This window comes from Pseudochaenichthys georgianus, chromosome 7 (genome assembly GCF_902827115.2).
Source record: "Pseudochaenichthys georgianus chromosome 7, fPseGeo1.2, whole genome shotgun sequence".
Taxonomy (NCBI): Eukaryota; Metazoa; Chordata; class Actinopteri; order Perciformes; family Channichthyidae; genus Pseudochaenichthys; species Pseudochaenichthys georgianus.
In genome coordinates, this window is record NC_047509.1 from 10,642,300 (window position 1) to 10,666,402 (window position 24,103).

General features: G+C 43.4%; 1 protein-coding gene across 3 annotated transcripts in view; it reads right to left on the minus strand.

The window, feature by feature from the left end:
- Window positions 1-1,710: 1,710 nt before the first annotated feature.
- The window catches only part of acss2 (acyl-CoA synthetase short chain family member 2), a 39,778-nt gene continuing 17,385 nt past the window's right edge, over window positions 1,711-24,103 (minus strand). Inside the window, exons 3-19 of one of the 3 annotated variants that reach the window (XM_034086800.2) lie at window positions 23,312-23,403; window positions 22,700-22,803; window positions 19,983-20,055; window positions 12,265-12,340; window positions 11,750-11,861; window positions 10,824-10,868; window positions 9,405-9,542; window positions 8,850-9,020; window positions 8,295-8,428; window positions 8,067-8,199; window positions 7,659-7,715; window positions 7,200-7,280; window positions 6,897-7,005; window positions 6,720-6,788; window positions 6,448-6,624; window positions 5,580-5,654; window positions 1,711-4,508 (exon numbers count right to left, since the gene is read on the minus strand). In XM_034086800.2, coding sequence (XP_033942691.1) covers window positions 4,381-4,508; window positions 5,580-5,654; window positions 6,448-6,624; window positions 6,720-6,788; window positions 6,897-7,005; window positions 7,200-7,280; window positions 7,659-7,715; window positions 8,067-8,199; window positions 8,295-8,428; window positions 8,850-9,020; window positions 9,405-9,542; window positions 10,824-10,868; window positions 11,750-11,861; window positions 12,265-12,340; window positions 19,983-20,055; window positions 22,700-22,803; window positions 23,312-23,403 — 1,774 coding nt within the window. In that variant the 3' untranslated portion in view covers window positions 1,711-4,380. Of the gene's footprint in view, window positions 4,509-5,579; window positions 5,655-6,447; window positions 6,625-6,719; window positions 6,789-6,896; window positions 7,006-7,199; window positions 7,281-7,658; window positions 7,716-8,066; window positions 8,200-8,294; window positions 8,429-8,849; window positions 9,021-9,404; window positions 9,543-10,823; window positions 10,872-11,749; window positions 11,862-12,264; window positions 12,341-19,982; window positions 20,056-22,699; window positions 22,804-23,311; window positions 23,404-24,103 lie in introns of all 3 variants that reach the window. The other 2 variants (XM_034086799.2, XM_034086801.2) reach the window with 2 other exon arrangements.

A 24,103-nucleotide genomic window follows, 5' to 3' on the forward strand; every position in this document is an offset into this window, starting at 1 on the left:
CTCTCTACAGGGTGTACTTTGAGGGTTTTTGACTCTGCAGACCGTACTTTTCCCACTTTGGTTAGGATTTAGTTCCGAAATGTTACGTTCTGACGATTTCCCAGCAGCTTCTACTGTGTAAGTCGCTATATGGATAAAAGCGTCTAACAAATGACATGTAATGTAATGGACCGCCGAATGGAAAGTGAAGTCCTCAGCAACATTTCAATGATTTCCATTGAATGTTTCCATGTCAGGAACACAATAAAAACTCCAAAAGTTGGCAGGTAACTACACCAGCGAGCTAACTGAGATCCAAGATGGCGGATGACACCTTTCCATTTCTTCCTCCCTCTGAAAGGAGCTAAGAGCTGCCCAGTTAAATAATTAAGTATCTGATCAAAGGAATATTACAAAAATCTTCTGTTATAACAAAAAACGCAGTAGTACCTGAGATTGACAGGTCAAGTAATCAGCCTAAAAAAAAAAAGTTTGAGTTCGTTATTTTTTTAATTAAAATAAATCACCAATACACAACATGTACTGTGCATGTAGTGTATTTCCTTAGATTGCTGGTAGTGCCTTGTTAAGACTGATGCATGCCTCCAAAAGCTGCAAGCAGGAGAGCAAACTGTTTATTTGTTTTACAGCAGTGGGTTATCTAGATTAGAACAAATATGGTTTGAAGAAGAATATTTGAGATTAAACAGATATTATTACATGGAGGCTACTTTTTTTCCATCAAATGTTGAATTTAGGATTTTACAACGCCCTCGAGTTACTTGAAACGTTCCAATCACAAGTCATAAAACAATCCAACAGTTACCACTGGAATCTAATTTTACAAATAGTGAAATAATAATATAAATGTAGCCCAATCTTAATCTGCAACTGTGCAGAAATACCAAGGTTAGACCGAATAAATTCCAGTTTGTGTTCGGGCGGCAGACACCCTATCCGTTTTTAAGAGTGCGCTTAAGACCTTCCTTTTTGATAAAGCTTATAGTTAGGGCTGATTAGATTCAGCCCCTAGTTTTGCTGATATAGGCTTAGTTTGTCGGGGGACATCTTCCTTCTTCCTTCTCTCTGTCTATACCTGTGTACTCTCATGTTCCGATTAACCCAGCTTCCCCAAATTTCTTTCTTTTTGGTGTCTATTTACACCGGGATCCGGAGTCATGGATGATCCTGCGGTCCTGTGTCCTGGATCGCGAGTCGTGGCTGTGGTCCTGGATCATCGGTCCTGGATGGATATCCTCGTGGATTCATCTTCCTATTATACACACATGCATTTCCAAACATTTGGACTACCTATGTTGCAAATGTATTATCTTTTTGATTTACACACTGCATCTTTTGCACGTCTGTCCGTCCTGGGAGAGGGATCCCTCCTCTGCTGCTCTCCCTGAGGTTTCTCCCATTTTTCCCTTTAAACTATGGGTTTTCTCCGGAAGTTTTTCCTTGTACGATGTGAGGGTCTAAGGACAGAGGGTGTCGTATTGTCATACTGATATTCTGTACACACTGTGAAGTCCACTGAGACGAATGTAACATTTGTGATATTGGGCTATATAAATAAACATTGATTGATAAATAAACATTGATTGAAATAGAGAATAATTAATAAAGACAAAAAGCCACGCAGCATTTGAATGTGGATTTAGGTTTCAAATGTCAACGTTAGGAATTAGGCTTCAATATTTATTTAAAAGACCAGCCAGTGACAGAGGATTAGAGGCAGTAGTCATGTCCATTTACTGTCATTGCATACACTTTGATACAACTCAAAAATTAGGATAAACAGAGAAAAACAAAAGAAATACAAACAGCAAAATTCTCATCCCTTCACCTGAAATTATTATACAAACAAAAATAAAAAAGCTTTTAAATCAAAGCAGCTGCAATTTTTCTTGAACATTAAATACAATGATTAGCTTTATACACCCAGCTCAACTGTTCCTTAGGTTGGCACATTGATACACAAACGGCAACAAACTCAAAAGGTAATGAAAAGCTGATGAAATCTGTACGACGTCCTGCTTTTGGTTCATCTCCTACAAATGATATCACAAGATCTTCAAAAGATGGAAATATTATATAATATATTAACATTTTCAAATGAGCTCAATATTTAGATTATTATTAGATTTTGGATCAGTTTTATGGCGTTAATGCTCGGTCTTCATTCTCTCAGCACAAGAACAATAAAGTTAAAGACTTTTGCTTAAAATATCAATAACACGTTCTCCTCCCTTCCATCTAAAAACATATTGAAGGATGGAGGCAGTCTGCTGATATTTTAAGTGTTTCTATTGTTAACAAATCCCATAAAAAGATCCAAACCATCAATGAAAACATTGAGTTGAGAGCCACTATCAAAGTAATGAAAGAAGACTAACATGTTGGTTGTTGTTTTTTGGGATACAGAGTTTAAATAATCTGTTTAATAAACAAATCTGTTAATAAAGACACCACTGATGTTTGATTCTTAACTGAGTATTAGCTATGATTTAACAGACTTTATCGTGTCATATTTTACTTTGAATGGTACCATATCATGATGCAGACTTGATGCACAGATTGTGGAAAATCACATTCTGTCAATTCTAAAATGGTTGCAGATTATATTACCAAATTAAAATCATACTCTTGCATAATTTCCAGCCGTTTGGGATTGACTTTGGTACCTCATGTGAAGTCTTATTTAATAATTAAACACACAGTTTAGACACATTACAATTAGTTAACATAAGAACACGAACAAATGTGTTCTGTTATTGGGAAATTCAAGACACCTTTTTCCCTTTTTAACATTAGACCTGCAGATTCTTTGGGAGGAGCAGAGCCTTTGGTGTCCTGAGCTACGTGACACTGAACACACTTTCCTAATTTCCACCACACTGAAATGAAATAGCCCAAGCACTTCTCTGCAACTTCAACAAATAGAAGTAAAAGAAAATACAGCGTGCAGACACACAAACAGACAAACCCAACATATCCTATGTCAAAAACCAAAGAAATATGACACAAAACTATATGTTTTTAGAAAATGACAATAGAAATGAAAACTAGTAGAAATATTGAGCGTAATCATCAGTTTACTTAACAGTACTATGGCAGCGAGCGAGGGGAGGAGATAACTTGTATTAACTACAGAGCAGGTAGTACTTCACAATAGCATTATTTCAGTGTGAAAACGCTTTAAAGAGATGGTTTTAAAGTAGGGTTGTTTGAGGTATTTATCAATATTGAGTGTATAACTTAGAGAAGATGGCGTATGGTACACTACCAGTTTTCGAAAGAAACAGAAGAACCGGCAGGAAGATAAGCTAAGGGCTGCAGCTAAGCGTATTCTAGCCACCTTAATACATCAATACCAGTTTAAGCGTAAGGAAACACGTCTGTCAGAAAGTGCTGTGAGGTCATTTGACCACACACGGAAAGAAGGTTGATGGTCTAATGCTGCCTTGATCAGTTGGGTTGTTTGTGATATCGTGTGACTTTGGTGAATCTGAATCAACCCTTAGAAACACCATAGTCACAAAATAACACAAACAAACTAACTGATCGAGGCGGCGGTAAATCAGCCATTTAGTTCTTCAAAGTAATGTTTTAGCAAAATGACTTGAGTTTCCTGTAAGAAAGAGGTGTCTGACAGCAGGATAGAGTTGTACAAATGTTCTACATATAGCATACACTCAGGCTGATATTGATTTTTTCCGAAAGTGTCCAAATGTTTATATTGTATTCATATGTTTGGCTGCTGCAATTTATGTTTCTTTCACCAAAGTGGGGGCTTAACATCCGCACTAGGTTCTACACTGATTTCTGGTAAGTACTTCATACAACCCCACCTTAAACAAAAAAGACAAAAGTATCTCTTAAAAGGAGCACATACTGTTATCTTATATTGACGTAACACTGGGATAAAACACAAGTAAGTGTTTCCCTGCTCGACCTCTTCCACACGTTGGCCTCAGGGACGGTCTTTCACCAAACAGCCTCTGGCTTCTCGCCCTCGAACACATCACTGCCTTGTTAGTTTTTTGAAAAAGCAGCAAATCGGTCAACTTCTGGAAAACATTTCAACATACAGACGGGTTTAATTTGTACCCTTTGTCTGCTGCTTTAAAAATGATTCCTTCTTCTACAGAAGAGTGAAACCTCCACCAGTAACAGATGGTGTGTCTCTACCTGCTGCTTATTTACAATAAAAGGACAATGGGGTTAAATACAGGCTCTGCTGCACACCGCTCATACTTCTCAGGAGCTAAAGGTTGTTTGTTGGACAAGACCAAGTTCATGTAGGTTCTCCTTTTCCTCTTCTTCTCCCCTGGTTAGGTTTGAGGCCGCTAGCATGCGGCTGCTATCTGAGCCTCACTGCGAGGATCCTGGAGGTCCTCACACGTTGGGGCAGCATCTGTTCTGGAAGAGCTGGTCCACCACCGAGGAGTCGGCCAGCGTGGAGATGTCGCCCAGGTCTCGTTCGTCACAAGCGATTTTGCGAAGCACCCGTCGCATGATCTTACCTGCAGAGAGGCAGAGAGGATGTATTTGTTTATGTAAAGCTGACTTAGAGCTTTATACTCTTTTTTTTGTTTGTTGACATTGGCTTTGTTCATTTGAAACCAAGACAATTTAGTTTTCTTTTTTTCTGTTGAAACTTTGCTTCAGAACCTTAAGGACAAAATGTCATTGAAACTCATTAAAACTACAATGTTCGATCCCACTGCCATCACAGCATGAAATCCCCTTTATATTATATCAGGCTCTCAATCTGGAGCCCTGGTTTCCACATTTTAGTTGAAGATTGATTTCATTTCATCATTGATTGATTGATTGATATACTTTATTAATCCCCGTGGGGAAATTGTTTCTCTGCATTTGACCCATCCTAGTGTTAGGAGCAGTGGGCAGCCATTTTGAACAGCGCCCGGGGAGCAGTGTGGGGAACGGTGCCTTGCTCAGGGACACCTCGGTAGCACTTGGTCTTGCCGGGACTTGAACAGTTGACTTGACCTTCCAGGACTTGACCTTCCAGTTGCCAAGCCAAGTCCCTATAGACTTTGCCACCACATCATGGTTGCTAAATAGAGCAAATACATGCCATTTTCTTTTCGTTTTCTTGCACATAATAAAATGCAGATTACAAGTCACTGATACTGCGGCATTATGTAATCAAACTGGCATTTGAATGAATGAATGAATATTTGAAGGAAAAAAACTGGATAATGTTAATATACAATATATAATCAAATAAATAAAGTAATTTTCTACGCTGTGATATTTTCGAACCAAGTTCTAGTCACATATGTTGTGTTTGAGGGACATTTTGGAGCCAATATTTCAAATATAAAAACCACAGAAATCTAAAACCCCTTACGGCAAGCAGGAAGTGAAAAGGAGGGTTTTTTTTACAACTTGAAATAGCTCATCCTTTAAAACAGTAATGCAACAAGGGTTTAGTTGCATCTCAAAATATACTAGTGTTTTTCAGCAGTCAGGTTTTGCTCTGAATTTCCTCCTCTATGAGTTCAGCTAACAGCTAACTTTATTCTGACAATTACTCAACCAGCTCTGTGTAACTTTGGTAAATGTACCTGATCGGGTCTTGGGGAGGCCTGGAGCATTCTGGATGAAGTCTGGTGTAGCGATGGCACCGATCTTCTCCCGCACTGCGAACACAAAAGACAAAATCAAATCAGATTTGGACTATCAATAGTGAGTAGAGAAGTAAAAATGCATAAAAAGAAAGATATCTCAGGCAGAACTATATACAATACATTTGTCAGAAATTGTTTTGGAAACCTTCATTGAACTTTTCTGAATAAAAAAAACATAGATAGTGCCCTCTGCTGTTCATAAAAAGCTACAATGATTATGTTTTATTTTACCGTCTTTATATGTTAGCATTGCTATTGAACTGCTTCTCAATAAATAGTTACATTCCTATCAGATCTTTCTGCCTGACGAGGATCCATCCCATCCATCTTCTCCCGCTTATCCGTGGTCGGGTCTCGGGGGTAGCAGTTCCAGCAGAGAGCCCCAAACTTTCTTTTCCCTGGCGACATCAACCAGCTCTGACTGGGGGGTCCCAAGGCGCTCCCAGGCCAGAGAAGAGATATAATCCCTCCACCTGGTCCTCGGTCTACCCCTTGGTCTCTTCCCAGCTGGACGTGCCTGGAACACCTCCCTAGGGAGGCGCCCAGGTGGCATCCTAACTAGGTGCCCGAACCACCTCAACTGGCTCCTTTCGACGCGAAGGAGGAGCGGCTCAAATCTGAGTCCCTCCCTGATGACCGAACTTCTCACCTTATCCCTAAGGGAGACACCAGCCACCCGGCGGAGAAAACCCATCTCGGCCGCTTGTATCCGCGATCTCGTTCTTTCGGTCATGACCCATCCTTCATCACCATAGGTCAAAAAAACGTGTATGCACCTTTCCCTGACCAGGCTGTGTTTACCGACCTTGTCTTTTGAGGTCGGCCTCCAGCGTGCGGTTGAAGGTCAGTCCATCAGTCAGAGTTACGAAGCAGTAGAGGCTTTCTCCTTTCACAGGATGAGGTCTGCCCACCACCGCAGCCTCGGCAACGGCCTCGTGCTCCACCAGAGCCGACTCCACCTCCGCTGTACTCAATAAGTGACCTTCAGGGAAAGAGAGGAGCAAAGAGAGGTGTTTAATGAATCTTGGCTTTTAGATATTCCCCATTTATCACAGAGGGCTCAGCGGTCGGTCTTACCGGAGACATTCAGCATGTCGTCTATCCTCCCTGTAATCCAATAGTATCCATCCTCATCTCTACGGCAACCTGTAACGGATGAATAATAAAATCATTTAAAATAAAAAAAATGCAACAAAAAAAAGATAAAAAGGAAATGAAGAACAAAATATATTAAAAGTAGGTCTTATCTCTCACCGTCTCCTGTGACGTAGTATCCCGGAAACTTCTTGAAGTACACGGTTTCAAACCTCTGCTTGTTCCCGTACACCGTCCTCATCACACCGGGCCACGGCTGTTTGAACACCTGTTTGAAAGCAGAGGGAGCAGAAACCGATCAAAACACATGACCAGTGAATACATCAAACATCATTAACATGTGGTGGTGATGATGATGATGATGATGATGATGATGATGATGATGATGATGATGATGATGATGATGATGATGATGATGATGATGATGATGATGATGATGATGATGATGATGATGATGCTCACCAGGTACCCTTCGCTCGGTCCCTCCAGCTCCTCTCCAGACTCATTCAAGATGGCCGGAACCACTCCGAAGAACGGGAATGTCTGGAGGACAGAAGTGATGATGAATAAAAGTTTGTTTTTATTGGATTTGTGTTTAATTACCTCCACCAAGGAGTTTATATTTGTAGCTTAGTCTGTCTGTCAGCAGGATTAATGATAGGTGCCTGGTACAATTGTCATTAAACTTGGTGTTATAATACATGTATGATAACATTAAATAATTTCTGATTCTATACACTTTTTCATTGTCTTAAATGTTTTTTCTATCACTTCTTTCGTGTCTTTTATTTCAGTTGTTTTCCAATAGCATTCATGCAACATTGTTAAACATGTTCAAAATGTATTTAATTCAATCGCACAGTTTGTTCTAATCCATTTGAAAGTGTTAAAGCACAACTGTGTTATATTTTATTTACTCACAGCAGATCCAGGTTTCATGGGTGTGGCTGCAGGCAGAGGAGTCAACACATGTCCACCCTGAAAGGCCAGAAAACATCCAGTTAGAAAAGTGTTTTATCCCACAGCGTGTGAATAACCTGTGATTCCAGCAGAGGGCAGTCACACTCTGCAACTACTGAATAATATTAATAATAATACATTTAATTTGAATAGTGGCTTTCCAAGTGATCAAACACTTCAAACAAGCATGCATACAAATATGATAACAATAGATGCAATAAAATAAATAAGAAAAACAAAATGCAGAATAAATATTGTATTTTAAATTGTCAAGACTGAAGAGAAGGCCATCCTTTCCTACCCATTTACCATTGATGAATGTAAGACATACTGGATGCCACTTAGTGGATATGTAATATTATAACTTACGGTTTCTGTCTGCCAGAAAGTGTCCACGATGGGACATCTCTTCTCTCCCACCACGTTGTAGTACCAATGCCAGGCCTCGGGGTTGATCGGCTCTCCCACCGTCCCCAACACTTTCAGAGATTCCCGCTTATACCTGCAGAGAGAGCGTCACTTACCACAGAAACCATTCGAACGGCTCCCTTGCGTGACCAATAACATGTTAGATTATGATGGTCTGAGGCGACTCACTTGTGCACCGGCTCTTTGCCGTACTTCATCAGCAGCCTGATGGCGGTGGGAGCCGTGTAGAACTTGGAAACATGATATTTGTCCACAATCTCCCACATACGGCTCACATCTGGGTAAGTAGGCAGGCCCTCGAACTGAAACACACATAACAAATCGTAATTATATAAGAACTTAAACAACAGAAAGAGATTTGAAAAAGAAGAGGAAATTATATAATTAATAAAATAAGAAGTATATCTATAAATAATTGTATTTTAAGGACAAAGAGTATTGTATGCTGTACAACTTGTTAAGACCCCTGAGGGAAACATTTTAAAAGACAGTGACTTAAGCTCTATCTCTGGTCTAATTAAAAAAAAAAAAAATGTCATTAAAACTAAAAAGTGTTTTCCACCTGTAAGGCTTTTATTGTCATCTATGCAAAATCCTATAAATAAAAATCATATTTCAATGAAGCTTTCTTTAGTTGCAGATCGAATCAGCCACCACCTGCAGTCAGACACAATAGAGTTTGTAAAAACAGGAAGTGGAGTAATGGCAGCGGCCCTCACTCACCAGGACGCTGGTGGCCCCGTTGGCCAGCGGGCCGTAGGTGATGTAGGAGTGTCCGGTGATCCAGCCGATGTCTGCCGTGCACCAGTACACGTCGTCGGGCTGGTGGTCGAACACCAGTTTGAAGGTGGTGGCGGTGTAGAGCATGTAACCGCTGATGGTGTGGAGCACTCCCTGCAGGCGAGAGGAGCGTTGGGAAGGATTTGACGCAGTGGATGATTTAAAAACATTGTGATTTAAAAGAGAAAAAAGCATCTTTTTGTTGCGTGATGGAATACAATTATAGAGATATTTATCATTTGTTGCTGGAGAATGAAAAATGTGTATTGCTTCAAATTATGTTATATGTTTATTTTATCCCATTATTTTTACTTATTATTTAATAACTTCAAACCTCTTTAAGGTTTAAACATATTTAATGATATTTAATTGTTGAAGGATGTCTAAGATCTACGACAGCTCGCTTCAGTTTTACATTTACATTTTAACAGTGTATCTGTATGGATGAGTGCAGTGTGCAGTGTGCAGTGTGCAGTGTGCAGTGTGCGTCTACTCTACCTTAGGTTTGCCAGTAGAGCCGCTGGTGTAGAGGATGAAGAGAGGATCTTCAGAGTTGCACCACTCTGGTTCGCACTCGTCTGAAGCTCCACGTACCAGAGCGTGCCAACACAAGTCCACCTTGGGGTTCCATGGGACCTGCAATCAAACACACACACAGAAACACACACACAGAAACGTGCACAGACAGGACACGTGAATACAATATTCATGATCCATGTCAATCAGGTAATTGACATTGAAATGACAGATGTTTTTATATGCTCAAATCAAAGGGAAAGAAAGTTAGTTTGACAAACTAGTTAGGAGAGGAGTGCAAAACGTGAAATCTGTAAATCTCAGTTACTGTGAAGCAATCAATTAAGTGCATTTAGGAAACAAACAAAAGTCCTTTTTTCCAAATGATTTCCTTTCTGAAAATCAGAGCTGAATAACTTACCATCTGATATAAAATAAGATTTCAAATATAAGGTAAATATAAGACAGAAGGAAAGTTAACAGATAAGCGACAAATCAAGATAAGGAAAAACAAGATGTCTGTTGGTAGCTCTGAGGAGAACAGGAACACTACAAGGGAAATTCATCTGGTTAATTTAAATTAAACTGAGCTTTAACGTGTTTTGGATTAATCTCATTCGCCTTCATTCTGCCACAAAGAATCAAGTTAGCCTCTGTTGGCGAGTGAATCGATCCTGATCCGTGCAGTCAAACCCCAACTCACACAGTATTACACAAAAAGCGGTTTAGATTAAGATTAGTAAGAACATCACAACAATCTTCAGAGACAGCAGGTCATTGGGCTGTGTCAAAGTAAGTAGAAAGTGTAAAACTGCAACACAAAGGGTGCGTTCACAACAAAGAGAGAAAACCAGTGTTATTACCAATTCAACAGACGGCCCAGAAAACTTCATTTAATTTTAAATGCAATTTTCGGTCTTAATTCAGATTTTCAAGCAGATTTTTTCCTATAAAAGTTTACTGAAACAAAAAAAATGTTTTGTCTTAATATCAGCGGATATCAGAAAGAACATTTTCATCACAATTACATTTGTTTGTAAATCAGGGAGGGGAATAATGATACATTTTGATGTTCACAAATGTACTCGTCACAAATCACATCATTAAAACTGCTGTTGCTGGGTAAAAACAATAAGCAATAATAATGTCTTCAATTATATCAGATTCAAAAGAAAAATATGATATGAATCGTAGAGAAGCATAGATTTAAAATGCCAACAATTTATGAAGCCAACAAAAAATGTACTTGAGTAAGATTTTTTTTTTCTTTCTTCGTTTATTGTTTTCACTCTACAGCAGCAATATGAAAAGGTCTACTTGTGGGTCAAATATTCTTCTAAAAAGCCAAAAGAAGAAAGGGTGTTACGGGGGTTTAGTGGAGGGAGGAGGGAATGAAAATACCTGCGGAACAGGACGAGTTTTCTTTACCCTCCCTGTCTGTTTCTCCTGCTGGGCGGAGGAAAGGAAAGGAGGGAGAGCAGGAGGAGGAGGAAGGAGAAGTTAATGAGAGGGTGGTTATTAAAAACAAATTAAAAAACACAAAATTAAAAGAAAAATCAGGGTCCATAACGTCACCAAAAGTTGATATGGAGAGGGGAGCTTAGGGATTAGGGAGCTTTTCAAGTTTAAAAGAATTGTAGTTTTTGAAAAAGACCCAAACCACAAAACTAGTTATAGATAAGTCAGTAAAAGTCTTTATAGGTTTGTTATTATAATGGATGTCAAGGATTACAATTAGAAAGACTGTTTAAAATGATAAATCTAATTTATCTACTTTTGCTGCTTGAAAGTGAAGTATTTAATCAAACAATCAGGTGTATTGTAGTGGTAGTTTAAATGTAGTTTGTTCTTACACCATCAGCAGGGAAATTGATTACATTTCTTTATTTCTCATTTTAAAAAAGGATTATGCCAAATTATTTGCAAACCGTGATGTCCAAAAGAAACACTTGTGTCCAAACGACCCGTGTTATTTTCATCTTTTAGTGGGATTTATTGACAAGTATACAGAATACAGAATATCACCACCCGTTTTCTTAAAAAAATACTGAGAAATGTAATTAGTGTGGTATTATTCACAAGTTGGTCAAATTGACCCCTTTTTAGGTTTTCTGCCAAAAAAGGGAGTAGCAAAGCAATGATGTTTTCTTAGGGAAATGTGAACTCAAAATGAAAATATAAACACATAAAAGGACACACCATGATGGGACTGCATGATATGATAAGACAGTATGACCGCATAGAGGATCGATCTAGCGCTGCAGGAACTCTTTGGCTCGGTCTGGAACGGCCCGGTTTGGGTTTTCATCTTTTAGTTTATGGTTTACCTGCAGATCAGGACAGGAGCGTTTGGCGGGAGGAGACTGAGAGCCCAGAGGAGTCTCTTCTGCTTCTTTAGACAAGTGCTTCAACATTATACACTTCTGTATAGGGAAGCCCCTGTGCACACACACACACACACACACACACACACACACACACACACACACACACACACACACAGAGAGACTTAGTTTTGATAATCACTACGTCATACACACTGAGCATAACAGACATGTTTCTCTGGATGCGCTGTATGCTTAAAGATATTATTTGCAGCATTAACAATCATTATTAACCTTATAATACTAAAGTACTGTATACTATTATATTAATAGTGTGTGTGTGTGTGTGTGTGTGTGTGTGTGTGTGTGTGTGTGTGTGTGTGTGTGTGTGTGTGTGTGTGTGTGTGTGTGTGTGTGTGTGTGTGTGTGTGTGTGTGTGTGTGTGTGTGTGTGTGTGTGTGTGTGTGTGTGTGTGTGTGTGTGTGTGTGTGTGTGTGTGTGTGTGTGTGACATCTTACTTGTCTCTGCATTTCTGCAGTGCTTCGTCAGCTATGAGCTTCAGGTTGATCAGCTTATCTCCTCGGTAGAAACCATCTGAGCAAATGAGTTGGACAAAGAGAGAGTGACAGGTGATGAAGAGAGGGAGGAGGAAGAGAAGATAAAGAAATAGATCTGGATTCAGACCAGATTGAGCAAGAAAGAACTGATAACGGAAGCTAACTTCGGGCGGGACTGGATATACAGTACGAGCAGGAGTTATGAACATAAGCTGCTGGAAGTGGAAGAAGTTAACTCATGAATTGTACTTCAGTCAGTGTACTACTTAGTTTGTTAAAAGTCCTGAATTCAAAATCTATATTAAAACTGCAAAGTCATAAGAATCAAAATATACTTAAAGTACCAAAAGTAAAGAAGTCACCATGAAGAATTTCCTATTTCAATAATGTGCATTCAATTATAAAGTGGAGCCTATAAATACATAAATGAAGTCTAAAGACGTCTTTTCTTAACATTTAATTACGCAACCTAATTTATGTATTGATTATATTTGATTGAAGTAACTTAAGCTCTCAAATAAAACAAAATACAATACTCGTCCCTGGATTGTAATGAAATAAAAGTATAAAGAAAGAGAAAATGTAATTTCTCATATTAAATACAAGTTCCTAAAAATTGTACTGAAGTAAATGCACTTTTCTTCCCCATCAATGTCTGGAGGTACAATGCAATACGTACACTATCTGATACTAAGTCTCTTTTAGGCTCACATCATTGGTTACATTTCAATGTTATGCTTTTTAATGTTAAGCACTCATGTAGTTGAGATAGTTCACTAAACTTTTACCATGGGTAGTAAAACGATAGTTACGGCTGTAACTACGGTTCTATGAGTCCCGGATGACCGCCAGAGGCGGTGCTTTAAGCACTGGATATGTCCATCGCGCGCATGCGCAGCTCAAGTACCAATAACAACAAAGTCACCTGTGACCCACGTGACACCGGCTATATCAGCCGGTGTCGTCAGAGGATCTGTTCCCAGAATCTTCTCGCGAGCACACAAGAATTCTGAGTGACAGGGAACTCTGGCGGTCATCCGGGACTCATAGACCGTAGTTACAGCCGTAACTATCGTTCTATTTCGTCCCTACTGACCGCCAGAGGCGGTGCTTTAAGCACTGGATGACTTATATACCAACAATGTCATGAAGAATCCAAGCCCTTGCTCACCACTGGAAGCAGCGGAGCTCGGCAAAAGGACCACGCCCAAAGAATGGGGAGTGGCGACATTGACCTGATGACAACTGGAGAATGTGCCAGAAGACGCCCACGACGCCGCGGCGCAGATGGTCTCCAGGGGCACCCCTCTCAGGGCAGCCCAATATGTTGAGATGCTCCTTGTAGAGTGGCATCTCAGCTTGATGGCAGGGGGGGGGCACTGGCCCCGTAAGCCTGTGAGATGGTATCGACAACCCAGTGGGGCATCCACTGGTTAGAGGGCATAACCTCCTTTAGTGGCGCCAGGGCAAAATCAAGAGTTGCTCCTCCTGCCGTATACAGGCAGTAGCCTTGATATACGCCCTTTGGGCACCCCCCGGGCACAGCAACTTCGATGTGCCGTACTCCTGAATGTCAAAGCGTGCCAGCTGGGCAGGCTGATTGAAGTGGGTTTGTGGAAGGACCCCGGGCGGGAATGCCACATTTGCCCAAAGGGCAACGCCTGAGAGTCTCACCTCGGGCATGTATTGTTTATGGAGAGGACATGCTTCCCTGAGGCTATGGCAAGCAGAAATGCTGCCTTCGTGGGCAGCCACCTAAGCCCCACCTGGGCCAGGGGCTCGAAGGGAGGAGATGATAGGGCCTCCGGCAGCAGGGGCAGGTCCCAAGCCGGAGCCCTCAGGGTGCTAGGGGGATGCTGCCGTAAAGCCCCTCTCATAAAGAGGGACACCGACCTGTGGCACCCCGCCGTGGCGCCGTCGACCCGAACATGTCGGGCAGAAATCGCAGCCACATAAATTCAGAGTGGAGTGAGAACGTCCACTATCTAGAAGGGACTGTTGTCTAAGCAACAATGTACATGCTGTCCCCAAGGAACACGCACATTCTTGCCCCCCATTTGGGGTAGAAAGTGCGTGAGTGCAAGCTGCACGGCCCGAAGCTCTAGCACGTTGACCCGGCGCGCACTCTGCTGGGCAGACCGCTGACCCTGAATGGTCCTGCCCTGCCGCACTGCACCCCACCCTGAGAGACATGCACCTATGGTGATGGTCTCCTGGTGGGATGGGATGGCGCCCATGGGTGCGCCCATGGGTACGCCTACCAGGAGATAGGCCCTGCCCCTCCAGCGTGACAGAGAGTGGAGCAATGCTGCGACACCCTGACTTCACTGTGCCTGTGCCACTTGGCGTCCAAGTGAAGGCTGTTCAGCCACATCTGCATGGGGCGCAACGACAGCGGGCCTAAGGGCCCAGCGGCCGAGGCAGCTGCCAGTCTGCCGAAGGGCCGGAGGAACTGAATATAAGGCACCCTCTTGCCCGGCCCACGTGGAAGTAGGCATCCCTCGGTTGAGAACCACTCCACCTGTGCGTATGCAGTAGTCAGCATATAGAATGGCAGCACCTTCAGGAATCTGTTGATTCCTCTGAGGTCCAAGATCGGGCGAAATCCGCCGACTTTCTTGCTCACGAGAAAGTATGCCGAGTAGAACCCCCTGGCTAAGCAGAGGGTCTTACTGGCTTGATTGTGTCCTTGGACAGAAGGACGGACAACTCTTGGCCCAGAGGTAGGGCCCCTGCCGGATCGCTGACGACTGTCAATTAGACCCAGCCGAAGGCTAGGGGCCGGAGCTGCGGTCCGTACCCCTGGGTTAAGGTGAAAACCACCCAAGGGACGGAAGTACAGACCGCCCAGAAACTGAGGCGGTAGAGTGGGCCGCTAAGACCTCTGCAGACCACCCCTGTAATCCGGCGGCTGAGTGCGGCTGCTAGAGCGGCCCCTGGGCCTGCTGGGAGTGGGCCCGAGTGCTGCTGTCTGGTCTGCCTAGCGGCACGCTCCAGTGCCTCCAGGGCAGCTGACCTAAACAGCTCCCCTGGCTCGACTGGTACGCTACGGAGGACTCTCCGTCAACCGAAGGAGGGGCGCCCGAAGGAGGGGGGGGGGCCCCTAGCAGCCCCTACACCGGGCTCAGGCTGAAGGGCCAAGAGATGACTTCATCATGCCCCCCCGATCCACTTTAGAGGACAGCCTGTTTCTAGTCCCTCTATTGGGGGGAGCACACATAGCCATCGCTCCCTCAAGTCGCCGGGAACGGCCGAATTGATCTGGAGGAGGATGTAACAAGGAGAGGTGTATGTTGGCTGCTGCCAGACGTTCCACCTCAGTGATTCGAGCCACTCTGAGCACCCGAGGCATGCAGCTACAGCTCATGCAGGCGTTTACCGTGAGAACCTCCCTCAGATGCTCGAATTTAGTCCCCACTGACCACCAGAGGCGGCCAAGGCAGGAGGGGCAGCGGTCGTGGCCGTCCTCGGGCTCAAGAGAAGCCATACAGGCGCTACATGAATGAACCATTCTGTAGGTAGCCAGATGCAGCGTAGCCGGGAGCGGGTGCGGGAACACAGCCTTCACCAGCTACCTGCTTAATGGAAAGAGTAGAGCGTTGCTGCTACTCGCCGAACAGAAAGAGGGATGTAATTACACCCACGTTACCGGCAGAGGGAGCGGGAGCGAGAGCACTGCCTTCACCTGGCTGGATTAATAAACACGGCAGTTCAGCGTCTACCAGGAGCGGGGGCGAGAACACTGCCGGCTGTGTTAGAGACGAATGCCAGATGCAGCATAACCGGGAGCGGGTGCGGGAACACAGCCTTCACCAGCTACCTGCTTAACGGAAAAACAGGGCAGTTCCGCATCTACCAGGAGCGGGGGCAAAAACACTGCCTTCACTGGTTGAGTTAGAGACGAATGCCAGATGCAGCGTAACCGGGAGCGGGAACACAGCCTTCACCAGCTACCTGCTTAACGGAGAAACAAGGCAGTTCCGCGTCTACCAGGAGCGGGGGCGAGAACACTGCCTTCACTGGTTGAGTTAGAGACGAATGCCAGATGCAGCGTAACCGGGAGCGGGTGCGGGAACACAGCCTTCACCAGCTACCTGCTTAACAGAAAAACAAGGCAGTTTGGCGTCTAGCAGGAGCGGGGGCAAAAACACTGCCTTCACTGGTTGAGTTAGAGACGAATGCCAGATGCAGCGTAACCGGGAGCGGGAACACAGCCTTCACCAGCTACCTGCTTAACGGAGAAACAAGGCAGTTCCGCGTCTACCAGGAGCGGGGGCGAGAACACTGCCTTCACTGGTTGAGTTAGAGACGAATGCCAGATGCAGCGTAACCGGGAGCGGGTGCGGGAACACAGCCTTCACCAGCTACCTGCTTAACAGAAAAACAAGGCAGTTTGGCGTCTAGCAGGAGCGGGGGCAAAAACACTGCCTTCACTGGTTGAGTTAGAGACGAATGCCAGATGCAGCGTAACCGGGAGCGGGTGCGGGAACACAGCCTTCACCAGCTACCTGCTTAATGGAAAAACGAGGCAGTTTGGCGTCTACCAGGAGCGGTGTCGAGAACTGCCTTCACTGGTTGAGTTAGAGACGAATGCCAGATGCAGTGTAACCGGGAGCGGGTGCGGGAACACAGCCTTCACCGGCTACCTGCTTAACGGAAAAACGAGGCCGTTTGGCGTCTACCAGGAGTGGGGGCGAGAACTGCCTTCACTGGTTGAGTTAGAGACGAACGCCAGATGCAGCGTAACCGGGAGCGGGTGCGGGAACACAGCCTTCACCAGCTACCTGCTTAACGGAAAAACAGGGCAGTTCCGCGTCTACCAGGAGCGGGGGCGAGAACACTACCTTCACTGGTTGAGTTAGAGACGAATGCCAGATGCAGCGTAACCGGGAGCGGGTGCGGGAACACAGCCTTCACCAGCTACCTGCTGAACGGGAAGAGTAGAGCGGTGCTACTACTCGCCGAACAGAAAAAGGGATGTAGCTACATCCGCATTACCGGTAGAGGGAGCGGGAGCGAGAGCACTGCCTTCACCTAGCTGGGTAAAATAAAGAAGCTTAACAGTATACGCAAGACGTTAGCCGAGCGGCTGCTGCTAACGATCAAGCGAGATCAAGTCAAATAACACACATGTTTAAGACCAGATAACTAGCTTCTAAAGAAGAGAATAGCACAGAGCCGTAGTTACAGCAGTAACCATGGCCAGGGCTCACACGGCATATCACCGTAGTTACAGTAGTAACTATGGCCAGTACTTACACAGCTTAGAACCGTAGTTACAGTCGTAACTATGGCCAGAACTTACACAGCATAGAGCCGTAGTTACAGTAGTAACTCTGGCCAGTACTTGCACGGCTTGGAACCGTAGTTACAGTAGTAACTATGGCCAGTACTTACACAGCATAGAGCCGTAGTTACGGTATTGACTATGGCCAGTACTTGCACGGCTTGGAACCGTAGTTACAGTAGTAACTATGGCCAGTTCTTACGGCTTAAACCCGTAGTTACAGTATTAACTATGGCCAGTACTTACGGCTTAGAACCTTAGTTACAGTAGTAACTGTGGCCGGTGCCTAAAAGTGTCAGCCAACGGCTGCCCACTAGACAATCTAATATTGGGAGGATGAAATCCTCCTTAATGGCCATACATGCAGAGCACACAGCACACACAGTGAAGATTGTTCTCCGCATATCGTGCTAGTGCTAGGAGTCTAGTACTAGGAGCAGTAAATACAACAATATAGCGCTACTGCAACCATACCATGCGTTTACCGGGAGCGGGAGCGAGAGCACTGCCCTCACCGGCTGAGTTAAATAATTAAGCTTAACAGTACATGCAAGGTGTTAGCCAAGCGGCTGCTGCTATCAATCAAGCAACCAAGTCAGAACACAATGTTAAGACCAGATAATTAGCTTCTAAGAAAGAGAACAGCCCGCATAGAACCGTGCCTGGTTACAGTAGTAACCGCACATGCAGAGCACACAGCACCCGCCGTGAAGATGTTCTCTGCATATCATCCTAGTGCTAGGAGTCTAGTACTAGGAGCAGTAATACAACGATCTAGCGCTACTGCAATCAAACCCTATGCTACCGGGAGCGGGAGCACTGCCCTGAGTTAATAGTTAAGCTCAACAGCAAGGTGTTAGCCAAGCGGCTGCTGCTAACAATCAAGCGACCAAGTCAGAACACAAATGTTAAGACCAGATAATAGCTTCTAAGAAATAGAAAGTACTTACCTTACTCTCTGCATCTAAATGAAAAACGGGTTTAAAGTATGACATTCTTGGCTTTCCATACTAAATCGAATGAGGGACGCAGCCAAAGCTGGGACTCAAATGCTAATGATAGCTCGGGCACGCCACAAGAAGAACTTTCAAAAGAGCATAAGGGCAACTTTATGGGAGAGGAAGCGGGAACACTGTCGTCACCAGAAAGTCTAAGCCACAAAAAATAAGACGGCAATCAGGACAACTTGGCTGGGAGAGGGTGCGGGGACACAGCCATCACCAGCAACAAGCTGACACAAACCTGTCTGTCGAGGCTCTGCACAGCGCACAGCCGGCCACAGCTCCTGGAGGACGCGCTAACGACCCGTAGCTCCGACTGTCAGTCGCGAAGCTGCACGCGGCCAGCTGCTTGCAGAGAAATCCCTCAGATCAAACGTTCAAACCTGAACGCTACAAAAACGTAGCCACGGTACCCTCGCGCAGCGAGAAGATGAAAGGAACAGATCCTCTGACGACACCGGTTGATATAGCCGGTGTCACGTGGGTCACAGGTGACTTTGTTGTTATTGGTACTCGAGCTGCGCATGCGCGCGATGGACATATCCAGTGCTAAAGCACCGCCTCTGGCGGTCAGTAGGGACGAAATAGAACTCAACGACACCCAGTGAAGAATAGAGCTGTTTTAACATCCACGCTCTAATTACGTTCTTAACAAGCTAATAAAACTCTCAGAGTACACATGCCGGTCAGACGGAAAGGCTCTGATCCGATTACACGACTTCTATGAACGAGTAATGTGTTAATGTGTGAACTCCAACCAACTGCAGATTTACAGGATTATCTACCCAGACTTTAATTCGGCTAATAAGACTTTGATTACTGGGCTCAGCGCAGCAGCTCGTCTCAACTTATTCTGCATTTACTTTCAGCTTCACTAAGGCGCGTTCAGGGACCTGAAACATTTTAACGCTATTTCAACGTTATCTCTCCTGTCATTTCATTTTCTAAAGCTGCCGAGAGTGGAACTGAAGTTTATTTTCATTGCAAATGATATTGTATATTATAAATACATTGATTTTTAAAATGTCAGAACATTTTGAAAGACGTACAACCGAGTTTGTCAGCGTTCAAAATAATGTTTTAAAAAAGCTTGTTTTGTTAGTCCAAAACCAGAAGATATTCGCTGTACCAAAAAACAGAGATGCAGGAAATCTACATGTTTGAGAGACTGAAAGATGTTATTAAAAAAGAATAACAATGGTTACAACCACAATGATCCAGTAGTAATTTGATGATGATACATTTGTCGTTTTTTGATAAGGTAGATAGATAGATAGATCCACAACAATTTGCTTATCTATCCAGTGGTGTATTTTTTTCATTCCCTGTACCCCAAAAGGCCTTTCAGATATTCTGCCGTGTAGATTTGTTTTAGTGTTTTTAAAACCCACCTGCTGTGATGAGCAGCGAACACTCAGAGTCCAGGATCCTCTCACACAGAGACTCTGCTGAGAAACCTGCAAACTGGAAACAAAACCCCACAAACACAGTATTAAAGTATTACAAATACAAACTTTATCTTAAACCATCATTTACTATGTTAACATGTTTTTCTCTGCTAAGGAAAAATATGTTTTTATGCACTATTTATATTTTTTTAAAGGGTGTTGAAGGCATTTCATTTTGTGTGAAGTGGATCCAAATCAGGAAGCGGATACAAGGATTAGTATTTGTGTAAACTATCAGCTACCAATGGGATGTTTAAACGCTCTGATGCAACGAATATTCTTTGTAGCATCCATGTTGTTTCTCTACTGAGACTTGACTGATCAAGAAGACAACAAAGTCAGTAGTACAACTTTTCCTTCTCTGGAAATAAGACCATCGAAGGAGCAAGTGAGCTCTCTGGGATATGTGCCCTCTTCTAAGTTGTATTTCTAACTCACCCACGATTAAGGATGGGTATCGTTAAGGTTTTAACGGTACTACTACTTTTATCGATAGTCTTTTAACGGTACTTTTATGGCTTCTTTTGGAGAAAAATATAAGGTAAAACTAACTAAACAAATTGTGAACAAAACTAAAATAGCTTTTTATTTAAATTAAATTCACATCAAAAGAAACAGCAGTGTTTTAACAAATCGTATTAAATAATGTGATGACAGAACTGTAAACAGAATAGCTGAAACTTTAACAAAATAAATACCTCAGTTTCCTCTAATCATTAACTCATGTTTGTATAATGTAGTTAACTCGTGTGTTGCTGCTAGCATACATAACACCTGACGTGGAAACGTTACTCGTGGATGGGGCTACAGAGCTGCTAGAGACAGTCGAACCCGGTGCATTCCTCCGTCTGAATGTGGAGCACTTTTCCTAAATGTTTAGACAAATTGCTCGTGTTACCGCCCTTACATGCTAAACTCTTATTCCACTTTTGGTAACGAGCATTGTCGACATCGAGACGGGTAAAGTTTAACCACCCCTCGGAGTGCGTTCTCTCCTCCATCTCCTCCGTGTGTGTGTGTGTGTGTGTGTGTGTGTGTGTGTGTGTGTGTGTGTGTGTGTGTGTGTGTGTGTGTGTGTGTTGCTGCATGTAGCAGCTGCGTGTGTGTAAACTGCCCCGCCCCCTCCAAGCAGGCGGGGGAGAGCGATCTCTCGTCTGGATTGGAAAGATCGAAAATACTCAAAATAATCATAGACGCATTTTGCAGTTTTTTTGCGCATTAGAAACGGAGTTGGTGACACTAAAACTGCAATATAATGTTTGTGTAGCAATAACACATGACACATTTTTATTAGGGCTGTCAAGTCAAGCTGTCAAGTCCCCGTCAACGCGTTAAATAAAAAAAAAGATTAACGCCACTAATTATTTTAACGCATGTGTATTTTTTTTCCTCGGCCGCCCCGTAGTTTCAGAGCGCATCGAGTTTAAAATACCATCTACAAGCTGATGCTGACAGCCCCGCTCCTGCTGCCTGCTTGTGGCAGACCACACTTCCACGCTCACCGGCAGGCACCGACTGGCCATCGGGAGGACCGGGAGGGTGTGTGTACGTGTGGCCCGAGCGAGAGAGAGACCTTACGTGCATTGTTGTTGTTAGCATCTGGTGCTAGCTAGCTGCGCTAACGGATATAAGGAGCTGTTTAAATGAAAACAGAGGAGCGACATTTCGCCACAACTGCGCCGAGCACTTGACTTGATGCAGGAAGCCAGACATTGGAGGAGAAGTCAGCACACTCAGCACGGATAGTGCGCAACATGATTGCAGCGTCCAGGCAGCTCCCGTCCGAGAGACACACACACACACACACACACACACACACACACACACACACACACACACACACACACACACACACACACACACACACACACACACACACACACACACACACACACACACACACACACACACACACACACCACACACACACACACACACACACACACACACACACACACACACACACACACACACACACACACACACACACACACACACACACACACACACACCACACACACACACACACACACACACACACACACACACACACACACACACACACACACACACACACACACACACACACACACAGTATGAGAGGTTCCAGGTTGAATTGAGGCGAATATTTGTAATGTTCAGAGGTTGTTGTGTTTAATATTCATGAGAATATTTGTCATTGTTGAAATGATAATAAACATTAGCATAAAGCATATTTGTCCGCTCATATGTTGATAAGAGTATTAAAAACTTGAAAAATATTCCTCTGAGGTACATTTAGAACAGATAAAAAATGCGATTAATCGCGATTAACTATTTTAATCGACTGACAGTCCTAATTTTTACATGTCTCCAGTACCGATAAAAATACCGATAACGTCGGAGCTTAACGGTACCACGGTCTTTAATAATTCAGCCCCGGGACCCGTTTAATACCGGGGCTCGGTACCCATCCCTACCCACGATGGAGTGAACAGAAAATAACTGTCTTTTAAAACCTTGTGAAAATGTAAAGGGTGTTTAAGTCATTTAATTTAGTGTATCCGAATAATGGAGCGGATACAAGCATTATCTTTGACTTTCATTAAATGTGAGATAGGTCATTTGTGCTGCATTCATGTAGTGTCGGATTATTCTGCAATCTTGCTTCTCTAACTCACCACGATGGAGTGAACAGCTCCGATGCGGACGCAGGCCAACATGGCCACCACCAGCTCCATCACCATGGGCATGTAGATGGAGACACGGTCGCCCTTCTTCACTCCTACAGACACCAAGACGCAATGCGATCAGGTCGAATACAACTGAAGTTTGCCTTAAGGGGCCAACAACTGTGGAGTAACCTTCCTTTTAGTATCAGACAGGCTTCTTCAGTGTCCACTTTAAAAATTTATTTTATAAAAGTGTTTTTTATCAGAGGTTGTGTTTTCTTCTCTATTATTTTATTCCAAATATTTGTTCTCATTGTACTTTATCTAATTGTGATGTTTCTGTGATATGCATAGAGTTGTATTGAGTGTTATATTAAATAAAAGGAGCAATCCTGATTTGTTCTTAATAGTTTTTTATTTCTCTTGTTTCTGTGAAGCACTTTGTAAACTAATTTTTTGAAAAGTGCTAAATAAATAAAGATTGTTATGATTATTAAATGCTGAATAAAAGTAGAAATCACATGTACTCCTGTTTTGCTAGAGGATCAGCCAAGTCTGCACAGCCCTATTTAATTACACAGTTGTATTTATAAATCCGGTAGATTTAACAGGTTGACGTACCCTGAGACTTTAGGACGTTGGCGAACTGGCAGACCCTCTGCAGCAGCTCTCTGTACGTCACCGTCAGCTCATCGCCCGGCTCGTTGCCCTCCCTGAAAACACATCAAAACATAAAGAGAAATGTGAGAAAAAACATCTTATTTTAACAAACAAAAGTTAGTAAACTGACTGTTACTGCTGTACATGGAGGGTGCATGGGTTTACAGATCATTCATATAATCAATCAATACTCAATTAAAAACACTATTGCCTAATCCTTTCTGACACTGGTTTCTACTACTAACATAATCCCACTCGTTAATCACATAATTATAATGAATCTATATTCAATTCAAACTCCTTCTGCTAAAATGATGCCAATTGAAACAATCATTATACATCATTGCATTCTTATACTCAATTTATACTCAGTTCAAGCCACTTTTGCTTATTAATTTCTTACAAGGGTTTCTGATACATCCCAATTATTATAAGCAGGGATGCTCCGATCGATCTGTCGCCGATCAATATCGGCCGATATTCACTCTCGGCCGATCGATCGGTGCTCTCTATAAAGGCCGATCGAGAGAGCCGATCACATGACGTAAAATACATGACACTTTTCTCTGTGCGTGGCAAAACAAGCTCGCCAAAATGGCTTCACCAGTCTGGCATTATTTTAAGGTGTCCGAAAATGACAATAAAATAGTGCTATGCAACGTGTGTGAAGCAGAAATCCTGCAGCTCCGTCCGCTGTGACGGACCGGTGAGCAAAACACACACCAAGACTTAGACCTAACACACTTAGCCATT